At 36.2% G+C, this 25,719-nt stretch overlaps 3 protein-coding genes and 1 pseudogene across 3 annotated transcripts; 2 read left to right on the top strand and 2 right to left on the bottom strand.

The window, feature by feature from the left end:
• Nucleotides 1-596: 596 nt before the first annotated feature.
• Nucleotides 597-7,767, top strand: LOC120203986 (the record flags this gene model as incomplete). The annotated part of the gene is made up of 9 exons (XM_039204104.1): nucleotides 597-755; nucleotides 4,777-4,956; nucleotides 5,182-5,274; nucleotides 5,599-5,781; nucleotides 5,864-5,969; nucleotides 6,056-6,241; nucleotides 6,334-6,842; nucleotides 6,931-7,361; nucleotides 7,442-7,767. Coding segments are annotated over 9 exons (1,908 nt in total), but the record flags the coding sequence as incomplete, so codon positions are not given.
• Nucleotides 7,768-8,013: 246 nt separating this feature from the next.
• LOC120204128 lies at nucleotides 8,014-14,282 on the bottom strand (annotated as a pseudogene).
• A 5,322-nt stretch (nucleotides 14,283-19,604) lies between these two features.
• On the top strand, nucleotides 19,605-23,584 carry LOC120204124 (serine/threonine-protein kinase AtPK2/AtPK19-like). Its single transcript, XM_039204213.1, has 7 exons — nucleotides 19,605-19,644; nucleotides 20,850-21,794; nucleotides 21,987-22,069; nucleotides 22,159-22,279; nucleotides 22,518-22,691; nucleotides 22,825-22,932; nucleotides 23,038-23,584. The coding sequence occupies exons 2-7, from the start codon at nucleotides 21,114-21,116 to the stop codon at nucleotides 23,329-23,331; spliced, it is 1,461 nt and encodes a 486-aa protein (XP_039060144.1). The 5' UTR covers nucleotides 19,605-19,644; nucleotides 20,850-21,113; the 3' UTR covers nucleotides 23,332-23,584.
• A 734-nt stretch (nucleotides 23,585-24,318) lies between these two features.
• Nucleotides 24,319-25,632, bottom strand: LOC120203985 (thioredoxin H4-1-like). Its single transcript, XM_039204103.1, has 5 exons — nucleotides 25,601-25,632; nucleotides 25,365-25,478; nucleotides 24,757-24,910; nucleotides 24,545-24,667; nucleotides 24,319-24,459 (listed from the first exon to the last, which is right to left on the bottom strand). The coding sequence occupies exons 1-5, from the start codon at nucleotides 25,630-25,632 to the stop codon at nucleotides 24,319-24,321; spliced, it is 564 nt and encodes a 187-aa protein (XP_039060034.1).
• Nucleotides 25,633-25,719: the final 87 nt, after the last annotated feature.

Below are 25,719 nucleotides of genomic sequence, written 5' to 3'. Positions count from 1 at the left end.
CTTGATAACAGTCATTAAGTACTTCATTGATAGCTCAATTAACCAAGATAACAGATCATCATCCTGCTTAAAAGCTCTTGCTTTTCTAGGCACTCTTAGCCTAGCTTTAATTCGGAACTTATTTTGTTTCAGTTTTTGGTTTCCGGTAGTTTCATTAAAGATTGAATTATTTTGAAAAATAGAATTATGATGAAGTGAGATGATGTTCACATGATGGAAAAAATAAAATTTCTATTTTAAGAATTTTAATATGTAAGATCTACATATAAGATCGTATTAATTCATAACTAAATCGAATCAAATCAAATCCAAATAGAATAAAATTTTTCTTCTTTTATTTTCTTACTTCATGGTAAACAAAATCAAAACTTTACCTAAAAAGTTGAATATTTTAATGGTTCTTTACTGGATTTCACTGTTTTCTTACATGTGGAACACACGTGTAAGTTTCTTTTATATGATCCCATGGTGGGTTGCCACATCACCACCCTCCCAATACAGGGGGAAAGTTGGGTGTTGGTTCATTTCCATTTCTGTTTCTGGAAAGGGTTAGGGTTTGCTGTTCTTTTGATAGATTTTTATTGTTTCATTGATTGATAGTTGAACTTGAAGCATCTGTCTTTTGTCTTAGCTTGAGACAAAGAATCAAAGATGATCTTTTTGTTCCTCTTCTTCTTGCCTGGAAAAAAAGGAGAAACATTGTTCAAGCAGTGCTCCATGAGACAAAGCAGAAGAAATTTGGTAACTCTATTGAGGTAATGATTCTCACCTATGGACTTGGTTTTTCAAATTTCTGTCAAGTTTGGAACTTGAGGTTGTCTTTAAAGTAGTGTGTAGTAGCTAGGTTGAAGATGATGCACCCTGGCTTCGCATTCACATATCCTTCATTTCAAAATAAGAATGTCCCCTTGTTCTTGATTTTGTGTTATTTGCACATTGGAGACAAAATTAGTATATAGCATATGTATTCGATCCGGGAACTTAGATAAGTTGATTTTGATTCTTACCGTTACTTTTAAGGGATGACATTTAATGGATTATGTGACTAGGGATGTTGAAACATAGGAGACTGAATAAGTACATACAATGTGTCTTCGATCCCGGAACTTAGGTCAGTTGATTTTGATTCTTATTGATACTTTTAAGAGCCGACATTTAGTGGTTATGTGAGTAGGGATGCTGGAACACAGGAGACTGAATAAGTACATAAGGTGTGTCTTCGATCCCTGAACTTGGATAAGTTTGGTTTTGATTGTGTTATTTGCAGTAGGACTTAGGAGACAAAATTAGTACATAACATGTGTCTTCTAGGGATGTCGAAACATAGGAGAATGAATAAGTATGCAACACGTGTTTTCGATCCCGAAACTTAGATCAGTTGATTTTGATTCTTACCGTTACCTTATAGAGTCGACACTTAATAGGTCATGTGAGTAGGGATGTTAAAACATAGGAGACTAAATAAGTACGTAACACGTTTCTTCGATCCCAGAACTTAAATCAGTTGATTTTGATTCTTACCGTTATTTTCAAGAATCGACATTTAATAGGTTTGAAATCAGAATCATTTCATTAAAAGTATAATCTAAAATCTTCTAGGACATAGTACGAGAGGATGACAAATACTTTCATCTGATACGTGTGTCTAGACATAATCGATTTGACATATAAATGTATCCATTTGAACACTCATATTTGACATGAAGTATTGTATGACGTATAAAGTCAAATGCCACAACATCGGATAGATCTCTAGAAGTTATGAATCCGACAAGATCAAAACTAAATAAAATTAAAAATGTACATCTTGAAATGATTTGGAATTTGTGAATCTATTTCACAAGTTCCCATATGAGCTGGAATCCATCAAATGACCTCAATGGTAAAAGAGAAATTTGATCTACCTAAAATTCTTGGGTTCAACCAGCGGTGTCTGCAGAGTGTGTTTGTGTCATCAATATGTTAAAAAAGTTTAAGTATGAGTTGATATGCACAAATAAGACAAGCAGTGTCATCACTAGGCAAGATAACAAGCCCAGAATCTCATGGAAATCAATGCAGTCCATGGTGATATTTGGTAATAAAATGAGGGTAAAAAATGAAGAGCAGTCAAGATTCCTTTAAACTTTGTAATTAATACTGGATATGTTTTAATTCTAATATGGCAATATGCTGACCAATAATCTGCTTTTGTATCATTAATGAAGAAGAAATTTTTGCCAAGATAAACTCTGCAATTTGGAACACATTCATATGCTTTATACCCTTTCCATTGACCAATAAGTGTGCCATAAACTGCTAGTTGTATTCACCATTTGTTCCAGTGTACCCCTAGTTTTCTTCTTCTTCTTTTAACCTTTAATGGGGTGAGATTCTTTTGCTATTTATTACAAAATTTGAAGGGTCTTGGCCAAACTTTTTTTATTTTCCAGTACTTATTTTTTTCAATTATTATAAACATTTATGGTGAAGTTTTTAGCCACTAAAAATAGCGTTAGATGATGGTGAAGTTGCCATATGTACATTTAATAATTTAATTCCATTAATTTGCCTAAACAGAATATCCCTAATGAGAACATACATCAATTCACTAACCTTGATAAAGGGTAACAATTTTTCTTTTATTATCCTGGCTTAAATCTGAATATTGTATAAGGGTATTTTTATTTTATTTTTTTAAACTTTTATAGAATGTGATCGGATCTTTATATCTATGTTCGGATACGGATACTTAAAAAATCGGAAAAAAATAATTTTTTTCCTTGTTAACCAGAAGTTAGTCCATAGGATGACTCATAAAGAGGATGGAAATTTATAGCCCCTGGCAAAGGCTAAGAATACTTCCATTATAGTATTTTATATATGCATATATGTAGATTTACCAACCTCAATTTGAAATTTAAATACTTTAATTGTGTGTTGGATAAATTTCCTTATTTACTCTTATGTCTTTTTTTACACAAAAAAAATTGAATATTTTCAATTTACCAAACTAGTCCCGCCTTTATGTTTAAAATTGCAGTTACACCACAACTTTTGATTTTATATAGCCCATCTTTGTGCTTTATTAGAGGGCTATTTGAAGACGACAAAAAGAGGTTTTCAGGGGTGGAGCAGTATATGTCAAAGCCACTTTGAAACATAAGTTTCAAACTCAAGTGTAGCCGTTTTTCATCTTCTTCTTCTTTCTGCTGTCTTTGCTCATTCTTCTACTACTTTGTCAACACTTCTTAATGATCTCTTTGTTGAAGTGAAACGGAAAAAAGAACTTGTCTTTCTTCTACCATTGTATCTTGTTCTTTTTTCTCTCTCCATGGCGTCAGTTTCTTCTTTATTTTGATTCTTCTCTTCAGTTGTGGGGATTTGCAGATGTTGGTTTTCTTCTTGGTTACCATTGGAATGGTGAATGTTCCTTGGTTGTTTTAGAGAGAAAAAAAAGTTTGATCTTTTTATTTGCAGAATGGAAGATTTTCAAGTTTGTCTGTCGCCTTCTTCATCTTTGTATTTTTCGTCTACTTCTTCTTCATCACCTCTCCCCCACCCATTTTCTCCTTCTTCTTCTTCTTATCTGTCTGTGTCATCTTCTTCTTCTTTCTCTTCATCTACCACCCCACATCCATTGTCAATTGACGATGAACTCTGGCTGTTCTCTGAGAAACGAGCCCAGGAGATACTTTGTATCGTTCAACCTTCTTTGGTTTCCGAGGAAAATCGAAAAAGTGTTATTCTTTACTTTCAGAGGCTAATCAGAGCTTACTGTGGCAGTGAGGTATACTCAATTTCCCTAGATTTTTGGTGTGTGTTTGTGTAATTGGACAAGTTCTAGCTGTTTTTGGTTCTTGGGCTTCCATTGTCTGTTTAGGAACTTTGGCACTACTAGGAAAATCTTTTGATTTTACTAGGAAAATCTTTTTTATCATCTGTGTCTTGCTGTTTGGTATATGGTGTATTGTCCCTTCTAATACTTAGCAGGAATGGAGTTACCTATAGCTGCGAATCAAGTTAATTTTGCGGAGTTTGTTTTATGCAGTGAGCTCTGAGCATGCATGTATTACACTTGTGAACATGGATATCAAAGTTATTTACTTGATCTTTTCGAAGGCAAAGGGTACCTGACTGATATTTCCTTGTTTCGTGCTGTTCTAGCCTGACAAGCAATGAAAAAACGGAACTCAAAGTCTCGGTGATTGTTTAGAAGTGTGATGAATTAAGACCGATTTGGTTTGTCTTTTGGAGTTATACTCGACTAGCTTCTTAATGCACTTTAGCATGTGTTTTTATGGTCTGTTAGTGATGGTTAGTCATTTCTTGATGATTGATTCTTTCTGAAGAGAAAAGTAGCTTGCATAGCTTTGGATTCGAGTGTTTGGCTCCAAAGAGTGCGGACGCATGGGGTTTGATCTAGTCATATAATTAATTAACCGTTTCCTCGAACCTGATAGATCGTCCTTTTAATATTACTTGCTTTCTTGGAAGTAAACTTGGACTACAGATATAAATAGATTGAGCTTCGTAAATGCGTCTCTTTTTACGTCATCACTTTTGCGGTTAAGTCACGTGCATTAGTAAATGCATCTCACTCGGTTTGTAAATCTCCTTTTCTAGGTTGAGCTATTCCGTAGGGCATATATCAGTTTTACTATATGATTATTTATTACAAATTTTCACAGATTCAAGGGAAAATAACCATTAGAGAGGATCAAGTAGCAGTTCGTTGTATATTTACTTTTTTTTCCATTCTAATGCAGTTCGTTTACCTTCCCATTTGCTTTTCAGGTGTTCTCGTTTGGCTCAGTCCCGTTGAAGACATTCCTCCCCGACGGAGATATTGATTTGACTGCGTTTACTCAACAAAATATGGAGGAAAATTTGGCACAATATATCTGCAGTATCTTGCAAGATAACCGGCTAAACGCTGGGTTCATAGTTCAGAATGTTCAATATATTCCTGCACAGGTTCTGTTCCTTTCATGTGTATGAACTTATGTTTTGTGACACAACATAACAGTGATATTCTGGCGGACGAATGGTACCAAGTTCTTTTGTTGGTACTGCACAGATAGAAAAATTATTGAATCAAGATATAATGTTTATAGCATATTAATGTTCGTAACTATAGCAGCAAATAGAGTCCAAATCATTTCGTTCTGATATTTGTTTGTTTTTGAAATTTTATGTCAGGTTAAGATAGTGAAATGTACTGTCAACGATATACCGGTAGACATTTCTTTCAATCAAATGGCTGGTCTATCTGCACTATGCTTCCTGGAGAAGGTATTGTCTAATCTTATCACAAACATCTTGATCGAGATAATCCAAATTCATATAATTGACTTTATATAACAGGCGAGAGTAAAAAAATATAATTCTAAATGGTATATCGTTTTGTTTTTTCAGCATTCGTATTAAGTCGTTAGATGATCTTGGTTGGGCTACTTAGCGTTTTATCCTTGTTTTCTGTACAGACAACGAACCAGCGTAGAAGTCAATTTAGCCTTTCCTTTTTTTCTATATATTAAGTCTCTACTCTTTACTGGATTTGAGAGGAACTAATGTCTCTCTCTTCGTGTGACTTCTTTGGAACGGTTTGATTTGCAGGTCGACCAACTTATTGGCGAAGATCATCTTCTCAAGCGCAGTATCATCTTGATCAAGGCCTGGTGTTATTATGAGAGCCGAATTCTTGGTGCACACCATGGCTTGATTTCTACATATGCATTAGAAACGATGATCTTGCATATCATTAATGTCTTCCATTCATCCTTATGTGGTCCACTATCGGTGAGTTATTCTTTCCCATCTAGCATTTTCCCTCATCATCTGCGAAATTCGGGCAACGGCACCATTAATGTTTTGTTTACAGGTCCTTTACAAGTTTTTAGACTACTACAGCAGCACATTTGATTGGGCAAATTACTGCATCACTATAAGTGGTCCAGTTCCCATATCCTCCCTTCCAGCAGTTTTCGGTAAGTTCTGAGTAGTGCATTATTCTCGATTCATGTAAATCTAATCATTCGGTTTAAATCTAGTTTTTTTCTTTATAATTTTGCAGCTGGGACTCCAGAAACTGATGGGGATGAACTTCTGCTTAGTCGGGACTTTTTGAGGTACTGCAGAGAAACATTTTGTGCTTCGCTGCAGTCCCTTGAGATCGGGGCCAATGCTTTTCCCGTCAAGTATATGAACATCGTGGATCCTTTGAAAGTACACAACAACCTCGGCCGAAGTGTTAGCAAGGGTATAATGACTTATTTCGAAATGTGAACCGGGTTTCGATTGTTGTTCTTTTTTTATAAAGGGAAACTATTAAGCATGTGTCTTCCTCGACAGGTAATTTTCATCGAATTAGATGTGCACTTACCTATGGGACACAAACGCTCGGGGAAGTCCTGATGCTTCCTGGTGAAAACATGGGTATAGGACTTGAAAAGTTCTTTGTTAATACTTTGAATCGGAATGGAAGAGGGCAGAGGCCGGATGTACAAATTCCAGTGCATGCCTTTGGCACTGGCAAATCTGAAGTTTCTCGTCTGAGCGGTGACTTTGATGTTTACTATAACGCTCTACTGTATAGCCAATGGTATCATTACTATGCATTGAATGTTCCTGTCATGCCAGCAACCACTGTATCATCACCTTCTCAGACACCAAAGCACGGTGCATGGGATGCCCTACGGCTGTTTGTTAGGTGCAAACGAAACACTTTTTATCGTAAGGGAATGAATGTTTTTATCCCGAGATTACAATTCGTTCATCCTTTTGCACTCCAGTTACCAGCTGCATATGGTATTGACAATATGACGAAGTCGAGAGGAACCGGCACTTACATCCCCTACATGGTACGATAGTCTCGACGAATGATCTACTTGTTTACTGTTAAATTGCTGACCTAAACCGAAACTAAGATTGGTTGAACATTTCTTGCAGACACATCAGTCCTATAGCGAGATGCAAGCATGTACGAGCAAAAGAAGAAGAAATCACAAGCCGTCAACTCTTGTTCCGTCGCAGAACTTACGAAAAGAAAATGACCCCATTGAAAACAACCGTTTGTCAGAGAACTCACCAAACGAAAATGACCCCCGTGGAAACGGCAATTGCCCTGATCTTGGCCTTTCAACCGAACAATTCCCTCTTCTTCCATCCACCAAAAGGACTACAGCAGCCGGTCCATCTCGTTCGCCTGCATTCAAGAGTCCGGTGCCCGAAAATGGTGGCTCTCAATTCTTATCAGCTATTAAATTTGGTTGTTACGAGGGTTCATCAACGCATTCACCATCACCCTCATTGAAAGATCCGAGGTTATGCATGCCTCTGGTCGAAAAGAAGAAGAAAAAAGAGCTTTGCGAGCGCAAAAGGTAAAACGCATTGTAGAAAATTCGAGCCACTCGTTGGTTTTCGTTTTCCCTTTGCTAACCGCTAACCGTGTATGCTGCAGGGCTCCCAGAGAACCTTTCCAGCTGCAAGACGATGAAGACTTCCCTCTACTATCTATGTGAACGAATGTTCACCGGAGGCTGCAGCTGCGAGTCGATTGAAGAACAATCGACGAATGAGATTGCGCCAACTGCTGTACCGTGATGTTGTAGACACAGTTTTGCTTAACTTTTTCTGTAATCTAGAGGGGACATAAACCAGTTATGATGGACTTTGTTTATCATAAATTAGTGTTTTAGGGATGGTTTTAAACAATCACCAACTGATAATATCCCTATCCTTTTCTAATCTTAAATACAAATTTTAGTTTGATCATCAGTTTTGTTGGGTATTCCATGCAGCTAGTGATCTGGGATTACATGCATGATGCATGATCATATGCATAGCCTCATACATGGCTGTGTTTCCATGCATGCTGAAGTCTCCCATCCCATGTATGCCATGCATATGCTTCCGTTAACTTTAGATATAATTACAGTTCATATGATTATCAAACAGTGAAGAACTAAAAGGGGTACAAAGAGTAATTAAACTAGAAAAGTTAAAAAGGTCCCGAGCTTAATTTAAATGATTTTAAAATTAATAGGGTCCTAAAGAATAATTAAACCATGAAACTAAGAGTTCAAAACTAAAAGGACCTAATTAAGAATTAAACCAAAAAAGTTAGCTCCCAACATCAATGTAACTTATTACTACCCGGTTGCAGATGTTCGCTTCCTCTGTGCACCCAATTTTGGTGCAGCCGGTTTAGTTCCTCTCCCTCTTCCTGCCGACAACGACTTCGCCTTGGTCGTTGGAGGGGGAGCTGCAATGGCTGCCCAGGGATCATCATCCTCCACTGCTCCACTTGGTTTAACTTTCAATGATTTCGAAACAACTTTCGGACGAGCCGTCGCTATAGTACCCCACATGTCATCATCTTCGTCTTTTGCCTTCACTGTACTCTTTGATCTCAAAGTTGCGGCTGAGAATTCAAACACACGAGATACAAACCAATATATGTATGTATGTGTGTATGTTTTTGTGTGTGTGAGCGAGTGTATAATGAGATTATCTGAATTCCATAAATGAATGCACAATGTTACCTTGAGGTTTAGGCTGTGAAACCGGTTGTGATACGGAACGCTTTTGAGCTGCCTGGATGTTTGCCAAAGATGGAGATGGCTTCAGCCCTTCGAGGGATTTGATATCGTCCCATCCGTCTTTGTCACTGTCTTGTTCTTCATGAATTCCGTTCTCAATTTCTCCCCATCCGTCGGTTGAAGCATGGGACGGAGGTTGATCAGTGAAGTCCGGACTGATACTTGCACGGGAGACTGGTGCTGTACTTAAAGAGTTCCTATTTCTCCTATGGTTGTCGATGAAAACTGACATTGGCTGTGGAATGATCGAATGAACACGCCACATAAAATCATGTAGAAGTAGAGACCACAAGCACGCCACATTAGAGATGATATGATCAAACGAACACACCCGAGCTGGCTGCCGAAGTTGCGGTGGTTACAGGTCGGGCAGAATAGGCAGAAGCACCCGGAGCATGGTCAGAAGATTTACCTTTAAGAGTCAAGGAGCCCATGGCCCATCTGCAGTCATAATCTTAGTCATCAACACCATAACAACACACTCGGGCAAAAAAAGGGCCATAATCTTAGCCAACGAAGCACCACATTCCGGTGAAACAACCTTCTTTCGGTAGGACAACACTCAATATGTCGTCCTACGATAAATTTTGTATACTTACTCCAATAAACCAACATTTCCTGGCATTCCTGCGATCCCTAAACTTCCAGCACCAGAAGTATCTTCAGCGTAACTCTATAAAGAGCCAAGGAGAACAAGCGTCACTATAGAATATGATAACATAACAAAGACGATATCGATAATTTCGTAAAGTTCACCTTCTCATTGGATTGCTTCAGTATCTGTAAAAATTGATCAATTGCTTGAAATACCTTTGACCTTACATCAGTGTTTACAATACAAGAGAATGCATTTTTCATGTACACTGACAGATTATAATAGCAAAGGCAGAAATAAATAAACGGATCTGCAACAACACGACCTGTCGGGATCAATGGTAAGCACGACAATATTTGGAAGAATCCGAGTTGCAATCTCATTCGTATCGTAATAAGAACTGGTGGCGCATAGAGCCATAACTCCTGTCACAATGTAGTTTCATATTAGTTTGAAGATCGAAAGCATTTCCGAACCCGATAATACCAGAAATTAGCAACAAACATGTATACCTACCTGCTCCTCGGGCAGGAGGGAAAGTATCACGCAGTGCACGGACTGTAAATGCATTGATCAAAACTCTCTTCCGTGTCTGCAATTTTTGAGCAAGGGAGAACGCTTTATAACAAGGGGTAGTTAACGGAATTTCAAACGGAAACGGAATGAGTGACACGAAAAGAAAGGATCATGCCATCAGTAAGTGTAACTATGTATCGTAATCAAGATACTCGAGGACTGTCCTCGGACCTACTAACCCCTTCATTTAGGCAGCTTGCAATGTTTCCCAGTAATAAGGTAGTATTTATTCTAATTGCAGGCTCTTCATCAACCTGTCATAAAATAACATGAAAACTCAACTAGTGAATTAGTAATATCATATATGTACATATAATGTATAACCCGAAAAAGAGATTGATAGATGCGGATCAAACCTGTAACTTCGAAAGGTACTTCAATAGAGAGCCCGACAAGTTACGTTGTGAAAGCTGCAACAAAAAGTAAGATGAAGCAACTTAGAAAGGACTCAAATGGCAAATCTACATTAGAAAACTAAATAATCCACAAAGCTTCAACATCATGGAGATAATATGGAAACATATGGGAACTAAAATCACAAGCTCATGTGGAACTCAACCTTAGGAGCTAATAAGAGCATGGACTTAAGAGTTAATTCCCGGAGAAATGCAGATGTGTCTGCAAATCCAGCGGCAACATGGGGGTAAACCTAGTCGGAAAAATCAAAATGAACTGTCGAAGTTCGTTATAATATCAGGAGTTCCAAGTTAAGTAACTAGAATCAGACCGAATGAGGGCGAAACATGAAAATCACTTTGCCATGAACTGCTTACTTGTTCATCAACAACTTGAGCTGATAAAGATTCTCCATATTGATCAATATGCTGTAACAGAGCAATTCGAATGGCTAGGTCATTGTAACGGAAAAGTTTAACGATTGTAGGCAGTACCTGGAAGGAGAAGCCTAGTCCAGTCAGCCAAGATTACACGAATAACCGCAGACTGGAAACAGAAATGGAGTATGACCTTGAGGTTAAATTCTTCAGCTGACAACCAAGAACCGATCTTCAACAGTGCATTCAAAGCATGGGCAGCAGCCGAACCATATTTAAGGGCAGAGGTTAACAAAGGAAATATCTGCAAGGCAAATCACTATGATTAGTCTTCATTGACTTATCACAATCGAATTCCGAAATCTGCACCTTCTTCAACACAATTTGGCGAGGAAGCTGCTCTACTAAATTAGGAAGCTTGCGAAAGAAGGTATCCTTCTCTTATCTTTCAAACTGAGAATTTCCATGAAATGTATCGTGTCCACCAACTAATTTCAGAAAAATTCTGACAATACAAGCGTTTTAGAATTCAGTATCGCCATGAGGGAAAAACAAGACACAGGAGAAGGAACTTTAGAAATAAATAGTTTAAATCAACTTAACAAGTATAGTAATCGACCAAAAAAGTGCATAAAAACCGAGAAATAACACGATTACTACGTTGCAAGAATAAAGGACAGTCTATGGCACTACAAAGAGATCGATAATTAGGTGTTTTTAGTTGCAGAATTAAAGACTAAATCTCATGCTTATAAAGCTTAACTGGACTTGTGAGACCATTGCCAAAACTACGATAGACTCAAAACAAAGTGCACTCAGCCACACTCACCACTGTTGTCTATAAGCTTCGATGTATTCAACCTGCGAGAAGGCATGGAGCTCAAGAGCCGCTGATAATCTGGAAGCAGAGACTGTGAGAGAAGAACATAGTTGGATGAGTATGAGATGAAGCTTGCAAGGAATCAAAATGAAATAACCCTACATGCAGCATGAATATTCATGAACACAAACACTCACAGTAGACATTAATTTGAAGTATGTCGCATGCATCTGGGCTTAACTGGCATATTGCACGAAAAATGTCATAACAAGAGCTACAAACCTTTGGAATAGAAGAAGTGTTCCGCAGCTCCTCAGTTTTTCCCAACATCATGCCAGAGAAAATCTCATAAATAAGACATCCTATCAAATTAATAAAAATGTTCAGATTGCATAGAGAATTACATGGAAAAAGAAACAAAGAAATAGGTGACGTAACCGAAACTGAACCAAACAATGGATATCTTTCTTTTTATCAGTCCACATTAAATAAGCATATTTTCAATCACGTTTCTTGAATAGCCTAATAAATGCCCCAGCATAGCCAAATGAACATTAAGCTATGAATCTTCAACCAACACTGGGGTCTAAGAGACAAGAATAACAGCCAATATCAAACTCGAACAGAAGTCAAAATAAAACCCATGTCGGAAAACATCGTCCTTTCTTAATGAAATATGAGGAGGAAAATGTACCCAAGAGATCAATGTGACAATATACATGCTAAAAAATTAGCACAAACTAAGTTATCACCCATTGAACCACGCCCACCGAACTAATTACACCAATGCATCAAAAGAAACAATACAAACTTACCCAAACCCCCAAGAATCAATAGCCCATGGTGGAGCTTCTCTGATAGCAACCCAGTCAGACTTTGCCAACTCCACTGGTTTGTATTGTGATCCAATAAGCCATTCATATTGCTGATTTAAACAAACAGAGGATTAATTACCTAAGGCAGTTTTTACAAATAAGAAAGCAAAGTGACCTTGAGAATCCATGGAAGGTATCAGAAAGAAAGAGAAAGAAGGATAGATCTACTAGAAAGAGTTTCATAGCATGGTATGCATGGAAAAGAAAAAACTTCTGATACAGAAAGCACATAACAAAAGATTTGTACAACAATGGAAGCATATATTTTGTTTATGAAAACTCGATGCTGAACAAAATTAGATAAGCAAAATTTAAGATTAAAACAATGTCTTATTGATCTTCAAAAATAACTTAAAACACTTTGCTTGCATCCACACTAGCATTACCAGCATTGGTCCTGTGGCGGTTCCATTAGCCCCGTCATGCTCAGATAAAACATCAAAAGCATGTAGCTTCCAGTCCAAGGTTTGCGTTACAACAACACTTTCCAGACAAACATTGCCATGAACCTGTACCATCCAAAGTTGGTCAAAAGTGTGATCTTGAAAGAGATAAGAATGGGATAAAAATATCCAGCCTTATTGGCAACTTCTACAAATAAACTTTAGATAACTAAGCATTTTTCAACTGTCAGTAATAATGATCTAAAATGGCATCCCTAGGTTGAAATACTTACAAGTTTGCAGTCATTATTTAAAAACTCACGTCTTTAGCTATTTGATGCAGACCCCAGGCATAATATTCATCTCTACCAACAAAAGAAACCACAACCCAAAATTATGAAGGTTTTAAACAACGTATGATGGCATCCAATGGGAAAAGAAAGTTTCAAATAAACTAAAATATATGCTATACATTCTCGGAATCGAAAAAAAAGAGCAAACACAAGCAGGAGTTTCAGCAAGGTGGATATACCTTTGTGTACCTTCTAAACCAAGTTCCCTGATCTTCTCAGACAACGGCATCGCAGGCTCAGTGACGATATAGATAGTGACTTTTGTACCAGAACCATCAAAAGTTTCAACCTCGGTACTATAAAGGAATGACAAGATATTCGGATGCCTCACCTGTAAGGAATGGCAAAAAGGGAGTGTTTTGTATTGAAAGCAAATGCAACTTTGATGAAATAACTAACACCTTAAAAAAAATCTAATCTTGCTCGATCATAAGAAAATGCACGGAATGATTCTCATATGAAAACAAAAACATAGTGACACTAAAAAGCAATAATGATTCTCAGATTTTAAGTTACTTCAGTTGACGATTAAACTTTATTTGAAATTTGTTCGAGTCGAATCGAATTATTCAATTTTTTGTTTGAATTTTAATTGTAAATATTTATAATATTTTGATACTATTTGATTCTAATTTAAACGACTTTCTACAATCGATATAGATATACATTTCTTCATATTATATCATGCAAGAGTTATTTGAGTTTTTTAACTCGAATTTAAAAATCAATCCACTAATTATTAAAAGTTTCGAGTTATTCGAGTCATATTCTATAACTCAAGACTTTATTTATAATTTTTTCGAGTTGAGTTTACAAAATCGCGAGACTAATAATTCGAGGGGAATTTTTTTAGCAACGAATCTAAAAAGAAAATTTCGATTTTTTTCGAATCGAGTTGAACGAAACATAGATAAAACAATCCAATTAGAAAGAGTAGATTACAGTTCGAAGACGCTTGACACCATTACGGGCAGCAGCTAAACGGCCATCCTGCTTATTATTTTCCGTAAGAGAAAATATCGACATCGGAGCCCCATCATCCTGAAGAGAAAAAAAAAGGGTACAAGATCCATCCAAAGTGATCAAAGATTGAATTTTTGATATGATAGTAAGCAGAAAACGGATAATTCATCATCAGAAGAAGAAAGAGTTGAAGAAAGTACCTTGGAAGTGCCGCGAAAGTGAAACCAAGAGGCAAGAGGACCAAGAGGAAGGGTAAGGGTCAACTACGTTGTAAGGTAGATCCTTGAGGGTAGCCCCAGATCCGCCTACTACTCCTTTTAAGAAATTTAACATCTGTTCTTCGTGAGTTCTGAATCGGAGACGATGATGAAGATGATGAATTCATCTTCCTCATGCTTCATGATGTTTCAGTATAGAGCTCGCTCTTCATAGCTGTTTATTCGGCCCGTTTAGGATATTATTGGTTTAAGTGTCGTGACTGATCGTCCTATGTAGTGTTTTAGTTAAGATTGTACTTATCTCGAATGTGTTAGTTAAGATTCGTTTGTTTAGGTGGAGGATTATGTACGAGACTATCTCGGTTGGTCGTCGGTTAGCTCTTGGTGGTTCCGATGATAGCCATTGCTGTTTCTGTGGGATGTTAAATCAGACAGTGTTGCATGCACTCTGAGATTGCATTGACGTCCGCACTATTTTTTTATTGGATTATACTATCGTCTATCCTGTTATGAAATTTGTGGAATTGTCGAATATCTTCATTCACGAGGGTCACTCGTTATCAGAATGACATCTCATTATCAGTGATTGCACGTTGCAATATGTTTATTCTATTGCTTTTATAGATGCTTTGTTCGTTATCAGAATTACATCTCATTACCAGTGATTGCACGTTGTAGTATGTTTATTCTTATTCTATTGCTTCTATAGATGCTTTGTCCGTTATCAGAATGACATCTCATTACCAGTGATTGCACATTGTAGTATGTTTATTCTATTGCTTCTATAGATACTTTGTTCGGTATCAGAATATGAAAACGTGACGTAAAATCTAATCTTGAGACTAATTTGAAGGAAAGTTGTCAAGTTTAGGTGCCAATATGTGTACTAAACCAAAAAGGATTAGACTACATATTTAGTATCTAAATTATTAGTTTTGATCCGTTTTAGTACTTAAACTTTTAATTTTTTCAAAACCATCTAACATTTAGTTTTTGTTTCATTTTAGTACCCACCGTTAAAAACTCAACGCGTTTAGCTCTTAAACTTTCAGTTTTGATTCGTTTTAGTACTTAAAATTTTAATTTTTTCAAAACTTAACATTAAATTTTGAACGGGTACTAAAATGAAATGAAAACTAAAATTTAAGTATAATTTTGAAAAATTTAAAACTGTAGGTACTAAAACGAAATAAAACTGATAGTTTAGATACTAAGCACTTAATTTACCCAATAAATAAAAGCAAAAGAGGGGTGGTGACATGGCAAAAAGAGATAGATTGAGGGGTGTTGATGAAAACTGATATACACCGTTGATGAGAAAACCGAAGATCCAATCGTAGGGTCCAAAACAAACCCTAGACTAGAATCGAACCAGAGCAGCATTAAAACTTTGACCCTCAAGCATTTTGACGACACAAATTCGAGACGAAGAGATCATTTACTGCCCCAAAAAAGGTTTTCTGAGATCGAATACGTTGGGAATTTCAAGGACATGGCTGGAGAAAAATCTTTGCTCAAGTTCCTCAAGACTGGGCTTCGTCCACAGCCCGCCGACGTCCAAGCCGCCGCCATGTGGGGCGTCGCTGCCACTACCGGCGCTCTTTGGCTCATCCAGGTTTAATTCTTTAATTGCTATTAGATCCATAGAAAGATTTCTCTGATTGTTTGTCATCGGATTTTCTCCCTTTTATCTGTATTGATTAATATTTTAGGATTTATTTTGTGATCAGCTTATCTTGAAAATTAAACCTGGGAATATATCTCTGCTTATATTTAAGGTAAGTAGTACAGATGTGATTAAAAGTAGAGGCGAGTGTTCGATTGATTCTGGTAAAAAGATTTCGAGTTATTTGAGTTGAGGGTCTATTTTACAACTTGAAATTGACTTGAAATTTTTTCGAGATGATTCGAGTTTGTTTATATTTAAATTTAATTATAAATATTTATTTATAATATTATGGTTTTTATTTGATTTTAGTTTAAATGATTTTTTATTACTATATACAATGTACATATTTTTACTAATAATTAATACTCTAATTACAAAAAATTTTGAGTTATTATTTGAGTTGTTTTAATTGTATTTTACAACTCAATTTGAATGAAATTAGAGTCGAGTGTTTATAAAAATACAACTTGAAGTTAATTTGAGTTAAAAAAAAATTGGTTTTTTTAGTCGAGTCACCCTTGATTAAAAGTTGTCCATTTCATCATATTTGTATTAAAAAGAGAAATTAAGGGGAATAGATTGATGAAATGCTGCAAAAGGAATGAAAATCCATGGACATTATCATCGATCCAACCCTAGGGACCCTTTCGGTGTCTAGGGATCGCCAATCGGCTATTAGAATTAGATCAGGTGGAATACATTAGTGGCCGTCTGTTTGTTTCCAGGCCTGGTATTTAGGGTTGGAGAAGAAAAATCGATCGAATCAATACAGTTTGCAAGTACCCTTAGATGTCATATTGGATTTGATTTAGATTCCGGATCGGTCTAACTCGATCGACTGCCTTCATTATGTTGTTGCCTGCAAATAACAATATCTCGGTCTCTTTATCGAATCAATACCTCCCTCTTGAACAGTGACATAAAATTCGAGTTCGAGGCTTCGTACCTAGATATGGTTTAGTTTATGGGGTTCATGATCGAACATAGGTTGGTCTAAAGCACTCTTGGAGTACAAATTCTCTTTTCGCTTCATGCATTGGTTCGGAGTAGTTTAATGTCGTCGTTTACCTTTGCCCACTTTTTGTTGTCCTCTTGATGCAACACCCTTGTTTCTCCTAAAGCATCATATGCGATATTGTGGTTCCAACCAGAGGCTGATATGTTTGTTTAACATTAAACATCCGATCTACTAATACTCGAAGATCACATACGATTGGCCTACATTTGTGACTGTTTGTTCTATAAAGGTCGGAGTTTGAGCTTTGTTCGAGCATTCAGTCAATTAAGTGAAACTCATTGACACGAGATATTTGATTGATTAACCAAGTGGAACGTTATATGTTAGTGAACTTTCAGGTATTCGTACGTCATCGGAAGCAAAAACGGTTTCCGCTTCCGATACAAGTGATAGAGAATAAAATCGAAATGTTTCGTCTCAATCACGAGTGTTTTTTTACTCCGATTGTGAGTTGTTTCATTGTTCTATGGGGGGAAGAACTCGGTGTGCATAGCTGTGCCTGTCACTGAATCTTGATGAATCATAAGCCATTGTTTTAAGAACTTTTCCTTTTTTTTCTCTCTTTGGCAGCCATTCGATTGGTTGAAGAAGACCTTTCTGGGGAAACCGGAGGCCGAGTAGAAGCGGACGGAGCTCCGAAATCGTGCAACTCGTTGCGATTTGTCTATCGGGTTCGCGGACGAGCGAATCATGGAAAGGATAAAAGTGACAATAATGTTGATTTTGTGGTTTATTGTTGTGGGAATGAGGTCTCTTTCATTTGGTAACCTTCATGGTTAACCAAATTCATGCATTCATAAAGAGTTTTAGTTGAGATTCTAATTGGAACCAAAGGGAAAATGAATGGTTTACCATGAGATATGAGGTGGTTTGAAAACGCTTATGCTTGTGGAAGTATTTTTGACTCAAAATTCCGTTTGAAACGTAAAAATATTTCCAAACAACTATTTTTTAGTAAAAAAATTACGTTTGAAACGTGATTATTATCTCAAACCAATAAAATGAAAAAACATTTGTTTTTTTAAAATAATTCGTTAAAAAAAACTCGTTTGGAGAAGTATTCCCAAACGAGTTATATATAATTCTAATGGTATAGATTTTGTACCGATTTGCTTTGAACAAAGACTTGTTTTAAATATTGATCACACATTTTTTAACAGTACGGATAATTATAAAATAGCATATGTTTAATTTTTTTTAACTAATTGATAATGTATACACACTAAAGGTCATTTGATGGGTTTTAATCATTATTTTTTTTTTATAAATTCTAAGTTTAATCATAACCCTACCCAGAGGGAAGGGGATGGACGAATTCTAAATGAAGAAAGGAGAACGCTCGTAGTGAGTCTAAAATCCATAACTTAAAGAAATATAAGGGAACAAAGAAGAGCGACTTGATCAACCGATCAAATGTGGTTACTTTTGATCATACAATTTTTGAACCGGTTATATAATTATTTGTCTATATAATGAAGATGGTGTAAGATGGTGTCATGTTTAAAGATAATTAATAAATTGTGTAGGTAAATTTTTTTATTCGAGATATTATGTCGAATTTCGAGCTGGATAAAATTTTTCTAAACTTGAATCGGGTTAACTAGAAATGTGTAAAAAATTCAAATTAAGTTAAGATAAATAGAAAAAATCTAACTCAGCTTACTGCTATGTAATACATCTTTATTTAAAGGGTGAATTATGTTTATTTAATACTTAATTTATTAGTTTTGGTATATTTTAATATCTAAATTTTATTTCTTTTAAAATCATATCAACGTTTAGTTTTTATTTCATTTTAGTATTATGTCATTAAAAATTTAACGCATTTAGTACATAAACTATCAATCTTTATCCACTTTAGTACCTAAACTTTCAATATTTTCAAAACTTAACGTTAAATTTTGAATGGGATACTAAAATGAAATAAAAACTAACGTTTTTAATGGTGGGATACTAAAATGAAACAAAAACTAAATATTAGGTATGTTTATGAAAAAATTAAAAGTTTAGATACTAAAAATGATCAAAACTAATAGTTTAGATATTAAACTCGTAATTTACCCTATTATTTCTGGTATATTCAGGCAAATAGGCCCTGAAATAAAAATTCTCTTTTACATTCAACATTGATGGAATATGCCATATATTTCACAACCCATCAGGGATGTTCACTGTTCGGTTAAAATTAAATTAACTGATCGAATCAAAATTTTGATCGATTAATTTTGGGTTCGATTGATTAACGGTTAATGATTTTTTTAAAATTTTAGTTTCAGTTAATTCGGTTCGAAATTGATTAATTAACCGAATTAACCAAATTATTAAATATTTAATATATTATATATATTATTTAGTTTTAGGGTGTTTGAACTTGGTTTTTAAATGATCAAATTAACCGAATAAACCAAAAATATTAAATATATAATATATATTACTTATATATTACTTATAAATTTTGGCTAATTCAATTAACCGATCAATTAATCAAACTTAGTTCAATTCGATTAAATTATTTTAAAAAAATCAATTCGATTAATGATTAAGGGTGAAAAAATTCAATTAATAAAATTTGGGTAATCTCGTTCGATGGATTAATTGAATTACCCGTTTAAACATTTTACAACCCATACCCGCATATATTAATTAGAATTTATATTTTTCTTACACCAACCACTAGAAAACTGCCACGTAATGAAATTGACCAGAAATCCAAATCGAAGGCAGTTTTCATTTTACTACATAAACGGCACCTTTCACTTCAAAAGTTTCCCCTTTTATTCCTCAGGAAGAGAAGCCTTCTCCTCTGCACTCGACGAAAGGTCTATTCTTCATCTCTTCGTCTCTTATTTTACGTACTTTTTTTTCTCTTATTCTAGGTATGTTTTTGTTTTGGTTTTGGTTTGGGAAATCAAATTTCGATTGAATCGTGTAGTTTCTTTTCCTATTTGTCATTTCAATAGTCGTTTCTCTATATCTTCTTTTTTTTTATGAAATTATTGTGAATAATAGTGTTTTTTTAAAGAAAAAATACTGGGTTTCAAGCTGCTCAGATCTAGGTCTGATTTCGTTGTTTTTTCCGCTTATTGTTGTCTTGCATGTTGAATCATTGAGTGGGTTAGATTGGTTTTGGATCGGAACGTTCTGAGTCGGGTTAATTTGGGTTATAAATTTTTGGAAATTTTTGGTTTATTTCTGTTGCTTCCGGTCATATTCGGGTTCAAATGGCTGGGTTAGGGTTGTTAAGTTTTATGATAAAATTATATAGGGTCGGGTTTGGTTTTCGATTTTTGGGTTCGGTTTTATGATAAAATCATGCTGGGTCGCGTTAATTTGTGTTTGTAATTTGTTTTGGAAAATTTTGGTTGCTTCGGTTCATATTCGGGTTCAATTGGCTAGGTTAATGTTAATTTTTATGATAAAATCATGTTGGGTTGTCTTTGGATTTTGATATTAGGGTTCGGGTTTCCTTTTTAATGTTACTGAGTAGCATAAGCTAAGTGAGCGCATAGTTTTGTTCCGCATAACTTTTAAGTTAGAGCTTTGCGTTGACTTGAATTTTAATCTCAACCAAATAGAGAAAATGTGCTTTGGTGTGAACCATTATTTTGCTTGATTTGTATTTCCACTTGTAACATGAAGTTGAATAATGGGGATATAGTTGAAATTTGCAATTAGTTTAGTTGGTCAGGTTTCATTATCGGTATTAAAACCTAAACAAAAGGGACGGGGTGTTAGTTGGAGAATGATGTGGTACTGCATCAGATATAAGCTTATTCGTATTGTTACGGTGTCTCGAGTGTTGTGCCATAGTAGGATTTTAGCTAGTTAACTTCTAATTATTCAGTACTTCACCCTTCTTTGTAGGCTGTTATGAGACACAATTCAGGGTTCTTTTTCTTTTTTAAATGGAACACACCTTCATCTTATGCATTAGTGCATCAGGTGCTCGTTCGCACTATGTTAAGATGTGTAGTAGGACTTCAATGTTTAGCTGGAACTGACTTTGTATTTCCTTGTTCTACAGCTTTGTTATTCAGATCTTAATGAATTCAAGAAGCACTGTAGCATCCATAGTTTCCTGCAAATCGGGAAACAAGAACGACTTTCTCTTCTGGATTTTGGCTTGCTTGCTTCCAAGTTTCCTGGGTACCCCTGCTGCATACGTTAACTTTCAGCTCTTTAAGGCCATTGTACGCAGTCCCTCTTCATCTATTCGCGTCTTGGAATCTTGTCAACTATAGCCTCAAAACCTATTTAAAGTAATTTGCCCCATTTCTTTAAAAGCAGCATGGTTTCCTCTCGCTTACCTAGTTTTAATGGGTCCTGCATGCACAAAGGCTTCCAGAATCAGTTCCTTTTTCCCAAGGGACAACCTGATACCCCAACCTCTGATCCTCTTGAGTTTGATTTCTCTGATGTGTTTGGACCTGCTCCAGTTCAGGGACCAATGGAAACAAGCACAGAGAATCCTAAAAATCTGATTGTTGTGACTGAATCAAATGAACTGCTTTATGATGATCCAGCTGTCATCTGTAGCCGCTCCCACTCCTTGGTTGGCCCTTCATCTTATGTTAGCCAGTCATTGAAACTTAGCAAGCTTACATTACGTGAAATTGGGGATTCCTTGGAACTTGTAGAAGGAGTTAGGGATGAGGCTCAAAATGAGCTCGGGAAACCGTTGATCGATGATGTTATTCCGGAGAATTCTCATGGTCACGTAGACAGTCATCCCTTGGAACAGCAGCTTGTCGGGCTAAAAGATTTCGAAGTTTTAAAGGTTGTTGGCCAAGGTGCATTTGGAAAAGTTTATCAAGTAAGGAGGAGTGATACGTCAGACATATATGCAATGAAGGTAATGCGCAAGGATAAGATTATGGAGAGAAATCATGCTGAATACATGAAATCCGAGAGGGATATATTAACCAAAGTGGATCACCCCTTCGTTGTGCAGCTCAGATACTCATTCCAAGTAACGATGTTCCAGTCGTCTAATGTTTTGATGTTTCTATTTTCTTTGTTCTCTAATGGTATTCACATACTTAAATGGTGCCATTTTAGTAGAGTAGGATGGCCTATTGTGCCAAATATTTTGGCAGTCCAATTTTTTTCTCTGATAATTAATATTAATACTAATAATTTATTTGTTTATCATTTCCTGCAGACCAAATATAGGCTGTACCTTGTGCTTGACTTTGTTAATGGGGGGCATCTTTTCTTCCAGCTTTATCGCCAGGGATTGTTCAGGTACATCATAGTAACCTGGTTTCTTTTTGTATATGTCTTTATTATGTAAGTTTCTGGAGAGTACCAACATTTCGCATTTCCTTCTCCAGGGAAGATTTGGCTCGCATATATACGGCAGAGATTGTATCGGCTGTTTCTCATCTCCATGCAAATGGCATAATGCACAGGGATCTCAAACCTGAAAATATTCTTCTAGATGCAGATGGACATGTAAGAGAGTGCAAAATGCCGTTCATGAGTGCAAATGTGTATTTCATGCTTATTCCAGAATTCCAAGTTTTCAAAGCTGAAAATATTGTTTGTGACCTGCTGGTCGGTTTTGTGGCTGTCACAAGCTATATGATTGCATGATTGGTCAACTGTGTGCGTTGTTGGCTCTTGTCTAACATTGCATCGATTGATTTCTAAACTATTTTTATGGTTGCTGGTGCTACCTGTATGTTGTCAGGTTATGCTGACTGATTTTGGCCTAGCAAAGGAATTTGACGAAAATACAAGATCCAATTCCATGTGTGGAACTTTAGAATATATGTCACCTGAAATTGTTCTTGGCAGAGGCCACAACAAGGCTGCTGATTGGTGGAGTGTGGGAATTCTACTGTACGAAATGCTTACGGGGAAGGTTAGTATTTGCGACTTAAGATCTCGATCTGTTTTTACGTCCTCTAGAAGTTCGGGGTGTTAGTGTCACGCGCTTCTCATCCATTGATTTGTCATGCTTAGCGTACTCTCATTTATTTTTTACCATTTTGCAGCCACCCTTTTGTGGTGGAAACAGACAGAAGATCCAGGATAAAATCATAAAGGAAAAGATGAAGCTGCCGGCATTTTTGTCGAGTGAAGCACACTCGATCCTCAAGGGGGTAAACTCACTTTCTTTCAGTTTGCATTTTTCTTGCCTTGATAACAAATCATGCTCTAGGTTGATTCTGCAAATAGTTAAATTTAGAAGAATTTTGTTACTTCAGTTGCTGCAGAAAGAAGCAAGCAAGCGGCTTGGCAGTGGACAAGGTGGTAGCGATGAGATCAAACGGCACAAGTGGTTCAAGCCCATCAACTGGAAGAAATTAGAAGCTAGAGAGATAAGGCCAAGTTTTCTCCCTGAAGTTGCAGGGAACCAATGTGTTGCAAATTTCGAGGAGTGCTGGACTAACATGCCGGTTCATGACTCTCCTGTTGCTAGCCCAACTTTTGGGGAGAATCCGTTTAAGGGGTTCACATATGTGAGGCCTGCAGCTTCATTTCTTAATAGAAATGCTTGAGATCGACTCGGGGTATTCCCGCTCGTCTGTTACACCAGCAGCGGGCTTCTTGTTCCATCGTTAAGTTTGATATTTGTCGAAATTGTCAATAATGAACTTGTATGTTTCTATCTGTTGTTTCTCTGATTAAGACACTGCCATCTGCTCTTTCAAACATGTTTGTTGAGAAGACACTTCGGGGGTGTAAATGAACCGATCTTGGTTGAACAAAGTTGTGTTTATTTAAATTTTTAATATCGTGTTTGTTTATTTATTTTTATGTGTTCGTGTACATATTTGTTTAATGTTCGATAACCTACACTTTTTTTTATCTTTTTTATTTGCAAATTTTAAGAATGGTAAAATTACTCCAATAGTCCTTAAGTTCCTTATGTGTTATAGTTTAAACTCTAAAAATTGACACGCACATATTTAATTTAATCTCTACCTTAATCAATATCTAAAATGTAAAAAAATAAATAAAAGTAGAAGGAGAATCATTTAGTTGATAAAAAATTTTCGGTGTTCAAATTTTATTGGTGTTCGTTCTTTTATTTAATGAACATACAAAAATGTTCATACTTGTTCATTTAAGTTAATAAACGAACATAAACACATTGTATACATTTATGTTCATATTTATTCGTTTATAAAGTAACATAAACTTTTTATTCATACTCGTTTCTTTAGTTTTATAAACGAGAACTATTCGTTAAACGTTCTGTTCAGTTAAACGGCTAAAGATACAACATGCATTATCTGTGTTAAGACTAGGGTAAATGTTATGTTTCGAAATTGTTAATTGTAAATGTCACAGATCGAACAAGATCAGAAACATAAACTACAAAGCACAAACATCCCTCAAACAAACACCAAGTGGTAGCATTAGAGCATAATCCGAAATTTCAAACAAAATTTGCAGCATTTTCATTCATCTTTTTTTTTCCCGTTTCTAAAACAGCTATCCAAACACAGAACACAATGGTTGTTTTCTTGGAAAATTCTCTGTCAAAACTTGCAGGCAGCAACTGCTGCTATCTTCTTCTTGAGTTCTACCTTGTCGGCACCCACAAACTTGTCCACTTGCCTTCCTTCTTTAATAAAAATGAATGTTGGTGTTGCACTTATCTCCCATGAATTACTGAATTCCTATATATGATGACAGTACCATATGAACTCATCAATAATCATTTCCTGCAATATGTTTTTAAAAAATACCCTTTTTTTCGCTTACCGCAAGTGCATCGACGTCCACGGTTAGGAACATGAGAGAAGTATATTTATCCGCGAGTTCGCTGTAGACTGGTGCTATCGACTTGCATGGAGCCGACCATGGTGCACTGAAATTCGCAACGAGCTGTATGAAAGCATGTATGAAGGCAATGAGGAACACGAAATGAAGGACATTCGATGCTTATCGAATGACAACAATGTGAAGGGGCTTACTGTCTTTCCATCTCTGGTTGCCTCTGTTAGACTTTCCTCCCAGCTCTGTATGGTAGTTATATGGTGAATGTTCTTGCTCGCAGGTTCGGGACCGGATGCCTTTTTTTGTTTACCCTTATTGTTTCTTTTTAGGACACTTGAAGAACTGCAAGAACTGTGCAACAAAAGTGTTTTAATACAGATTACGGTATGTATATATATATAAACACACACGCTTATGTATATATGCACCGTATTTTATCATCAACAATCATATGAAACATGATCTAACAGCTTTAACAGCAATTAGATAAAGAAATATACAGATGAGCACACTATTTGAAACAATGCCATTATGAAATCAAAGGCATTCCTGTCACCTGCAGGCCCTTTGGCAACGGTTGCAGGGCACACTTAACAGGATCGATGCCATCTGGGAACTCGGGATTGTTCGAAATACATAACTCGATGCTTGCATTGTTAAACGAAAGGAATTATGTGTACGAGAAAAGATCAGCAGTCGTAGTGTCATAACATGTTATGAATCATGAATGAGCAGACTGCGACAGAAGTTACACGAAAAGCGTTGTTTTTCTGCATTGTACATGGTTGTTTCAAAAAGGACTAACCTTGCTCCAACACTGTCCCATTTGCCCAGCCGGCCCTTACCGACGAAGTTGCAGTAGGCCTCTATGGATTCGATAAATATCAGTTCATATGACTCGAAAAGGAGGAAGTGAATCCTTCATTTAAGAACATCATTCATAATTTCAAAGCTCAAAGATCCTTCTGTCTCTGCATATATTTCTGTATTAAAATTCTCGTGTTTCGGTTATTCTACGTATCTCTTTTTCTCATAGGATACCAAAGGAAATGGTAGCTGTTTATCCCTTTCATTTCAGGTTCATTCTCCAGTGGTGGAAATTTAAGGATACCGATGGAACGAAATATGACCTGAATCGACTAAATTTATCATTGTATGAA

The sequence above is a fragment of the Hibiscus syriacus genome, unplaced genomic scaffold (assembly GCF_006381635.1).
Source record: "Hibiscus syriacus cultivar Baekdansim isolate YM2019G1 unplaced genomic scaffold, ASM638163v2 tig00010533_pilon, whole genome shotgun sequence".
Classification (NCBI taxonomy): Eukaryota; Viridiplantae; Streptophyta; class Magnoliopsida; order Malvales; family Malvaceae; genus Hibiscus; species Hibiscus syriacus.
The sequence above is the reverse complement of the archived record's forward strand: the minus strand, read 5'-3'. Positions and strand labels throughout refer to the sequence as shown.

What these genes read in the sequence shown, in the direction of transcription:
- LOC120203985 (XM_039204103.1), bottom strand. Translation starts at nt 25,632, where the DNA reads ATGAAAGGGATAAACAGCTACCATTTCCTTTG. An exon ending in AACAGCTACCATTTCCTTTG is followed by an intron (nt 25,479 to 25,600) that starts GTATCCTATGAG and finishes TCTTAAATGAAG; the next exon opens with GATTCACTTCCTCCTTTTCG. An exon ending in CAACCAGAGATGGAAAGACA is followed by an intron (nt 24,668 to 24,756) that starts GTAAGCCCCTTC and finishes GCTTTCATACAG; the next exon opens with CTCGTTGCGAATTTCAGTGC.
- LOC120204124 (XM_039204213.1), top strand. Translation starts at nt 21,114, where the DNA reads ATGGTTTCCTCTCGCTTACCTAGTTTTAATGGGTCCTGCATGCACAAA. An exon ending in TTCTAGATGCAGATGGACAT is followed by an intron (nt 22,280 to 22,517) that starts GTAAGAGAGTGC and finishes GTATGTTGTCAG; the next exon opens with GTTATGCTGACTGATTTTGG. An exon ending in ACGAAATGCTTACGGGGAAG is followed by an intron (nt 22,692 to 22,824) that starts GTTAGTATTTGC and finishes ACCATTTTGCAG; the next exon opens with CCACCCTTTTGTGGTGGAAA.